We start from the raw sequence: 2902 nt of genomic DNA on the forward strand, positions 1-2902 counted from the left end.
GGTGGAAGAGAGAATCCCTTATCTTCCACCTGGGTGTCAAACTGAGCGCTGCCCCTCCTGACCTGTGTTCCCTGGAGTTTTTCAGTTATTTGCTGGAGACCTTTAATGGAAATTCTTCCCCTACGATGATCCCAGTGACCCAATGGGTCTAAGTTTGATCCGGACGACGGACTTAAGTCTTCACTCAGCAGGGAGGCTGCACCACGGTCCAGTCCTCCTCAGCAGACATGCTGCATGTTGACAGCTCTAAAAAGCCTGTAGGTCTGAATGTGAGTGAATGAATGTTGGTTGTTTTATGTGTCCGACTGTTGACCTGTCAGGGTATACCATGTCTAAAGTCAGCTGGGATTAGATCTAGCTCTTTCACCACCTACAAAGGAGATGCAATATAAAGGTTGTATGGATGGATGGTTAAATGGATGGATGCATGATGAAGGGATCGATGATGGATATAGGGATGGATGGATGTGAGACAAATTGTGATTTGTGAATATGGCTATAAAATATGGCTATAAAATATAATTTGATTGATTGATGTTATTTATGAGTATCAGTTTTATTTTTTAATTCTATGACAAATTCAGGTTATAAATGTAAAATGTATGATCAGTGTGGGAGTAAATGATCACAAATACAAAACTAGTGCAGACTTTATTGTTATGAGGTCAAAAAGTAGCAGGGACCTGCACAGGCTCGAAGGAAACACAGAACTAATTCCACGGATTCATCCTTCAGAGCAACGTGACCTTTTTAGTTTAGCTAAATGTGCTCAGGTTGTCAAGACATGTCATCCTCGTTGTAGAATCACCAGCGTTCCTATTTCTGACTCCCCGGATGAGTCCAGGCAGCCAAATTGTCTCTGTGCTGCCATTCATAAAGCTTCATGCACAGACCTTAATAACATCAGGCAGCAGCTGCTGTTATCTCCTCCAGTGGTGGAGCTGTTTGATGGGATCTCACTGTGTGAGCTGCTGTGTTTGTGGACGGCTGACGTAATGAAGAGTAAACAGGGCTCTCGCCTTTTTGCCGGCAGCTGTTGGGTCAGACACCAAGTGATGGGGGGGACATGTTAGGAGGGGGCTGTTTGCACGGCCGCCGCCGGTTTCCCCCAGATAACAAGTGAGTTCCCATCACAGCCTGCACACCTGCCATTTACAGCAGCGTGTGTGTGTGTGTGTGCTTTTGTTTTTATGGATTATGCACAAAAAAATCGGTTTCTGTTCAATAACTTTTAACATAACAACAGTAACACACCATCTACAGTAAGTTACAATCAAGTCAAACTTTACTTTGAAAAAGTAAATGTCCCAAACAAGTATTAGCATCCGTAGCTGTTACAATCATGGCACGACAACATGACAAATTCACTGAAAACACTGATTTGTTTGTGAACATCCATCTTAACACACTCGATGTTAAGCACTCACTTTGCTAGTAAAGAAAACTTTAAAAAACACCTTTTACTGCGCTCGCACAGGAGCAGCACGATGACTCAGAGAAGCAGCTCGACCGGACCCACTCATCTTCTCTCTGTACGGTGACAAATTGATAATTGATCCACGCCACCTAGAACACACGATAATCTGCCTTCATCCGATGCATTGTACAACAAGAAATACACAAACAGGCACTTGGATTAAGGTGTCATCATCTCTCCTGCTCCTGTTTCTGGAAAATGAATAACATTATGGGGCTGAGGGGCGACACTGAAGAAGTTACCACCACACATGTTTTTCGCACAACACATTACAGTCTGCAGCCTGAGAGTCTGCAGGTCATGGAGATATTTGGTCTGTCGGCTTTTGTACGGAGAGGCCAATCAGTCCTGTTAATTACTTCAGACACTTCCATCCTGTGAACAGTCCAGGCTACGAAGAGGGAGTGCTGTGAGCATCCTTGTGGGAGAGCTGCTGGCAGAGGTCACGGAGGGTTTGTCTCCAGGGCCACACATCTCCCTGGCTCCGTCCTGACAGGCAGGTGGCGAGGCGGCGGCGTGGCCCCCCTGGCTGGAGCTGGAGCCGGACCTGTGCGAGGAGCTGGGGGAGTTGGTGGGGCTGAGCTGCACGGCCGTGGTGTCCTGCAGCGTGTGCTCGCTCGTCTCCATCTCAAACGCTGCCGTCCCCATCCGCATCAGCCCCCACTTCTCGCCCCCGGGGGCCTTGCGGGCCATGTGGGTCGGGGGCCTCCTGCTGACCACACAGCAGGCCGCGAAGAAACCCAGGGCTACCAGCAGGAGCAGGGGCCCGATGACGATGGGGGGGTTGCCGGTGGGGATGAAGGTGCCAAAGGCGAACGCCCCCACCAGGGTGATGTTGATGCCGGCCAGCATGATGCACAGGCCACAGGCGCAGCACAGGGCCGGGGAGGGCAGGCTCTGGTGGGGCAGGGTGCGCTGCTTGGGGACCCTCTTGGCAGCAAGGGGTCTGGAGGTTTTATCAGTCAGTACCATGTCTCATGAAGAGCTCTGTGAAGATCAGATGAGCCACTGATCACCGGACTCATCCCCTCTGAGAGAAGAAGAAGAAGGTGACGAGGCTGGGGAGGAAGAGAAAATAACATTTAGTTAAGAAAATAAAATTGAAAAAACATGAATGAAAACACTTACTGTAAAACTGCAGCAAAAGGAAAACATTTCTTTCAAGATGAAAAAAACACAAAAAGTGCAACACCTCCTGTAATTGTGAAGCAAAACAGAATCAGCTTCAGTGTCTTTTCATTCTGGTGATAAGCCTGACAACACAATCATACTCAGAGTCACTTACATGATCTCAGCAGGATCCAGGGAAGTGTTCAGCCGCCTGTCGACCGTCCATCATGAAGAGCAGGAGCTGCAGGAGGTGTCTCTCTCCTGCTGGTCAACAGCAGAGTGAGCGTCTGCTGCTGCTGCTGCTGCTCTCACACA

The 2902-nt window shown here is 48.6% G+C and overlaps 1 protein-coding gene across 1 annotated transcript; it reads right to left on the bottom strand.

Annotated features, from left to right (window-relative positions):
- Positions 1–650: 650 nt before the first annotated feature.
- LOC133960978 (transmembrane protein 275-like) lies at positions 651–2517 on the bottom strand. The gene has a single exon (XM_062395883.1). It carries the CDS (start codon positions 2447–2449, stop codon positions 1838–1840), a length of 612 nt encoding a protein of 203 aa, XP_062251867.1. The 5' UTR covers positions 2450–2517; the 3' UTR covers positions 651–1837.
- Between the last annotated feature and the right edge of the window lie 385 nt (positions 2518–2902).

The sequence above is a fragment of the Platichthys flesus genome, chromosome 9 (assembly GCF_949316205.1).
Source record: "Platichthys flesus chromosome 9, fPlaFle2.1, whole genome shotgun sequence".
NCBI lineage: Eukaryota > Metazoa > Chordata > Actinopteri > Pleuronectiformes > Pleuronectidae > Platichthys > Platichthys flesus.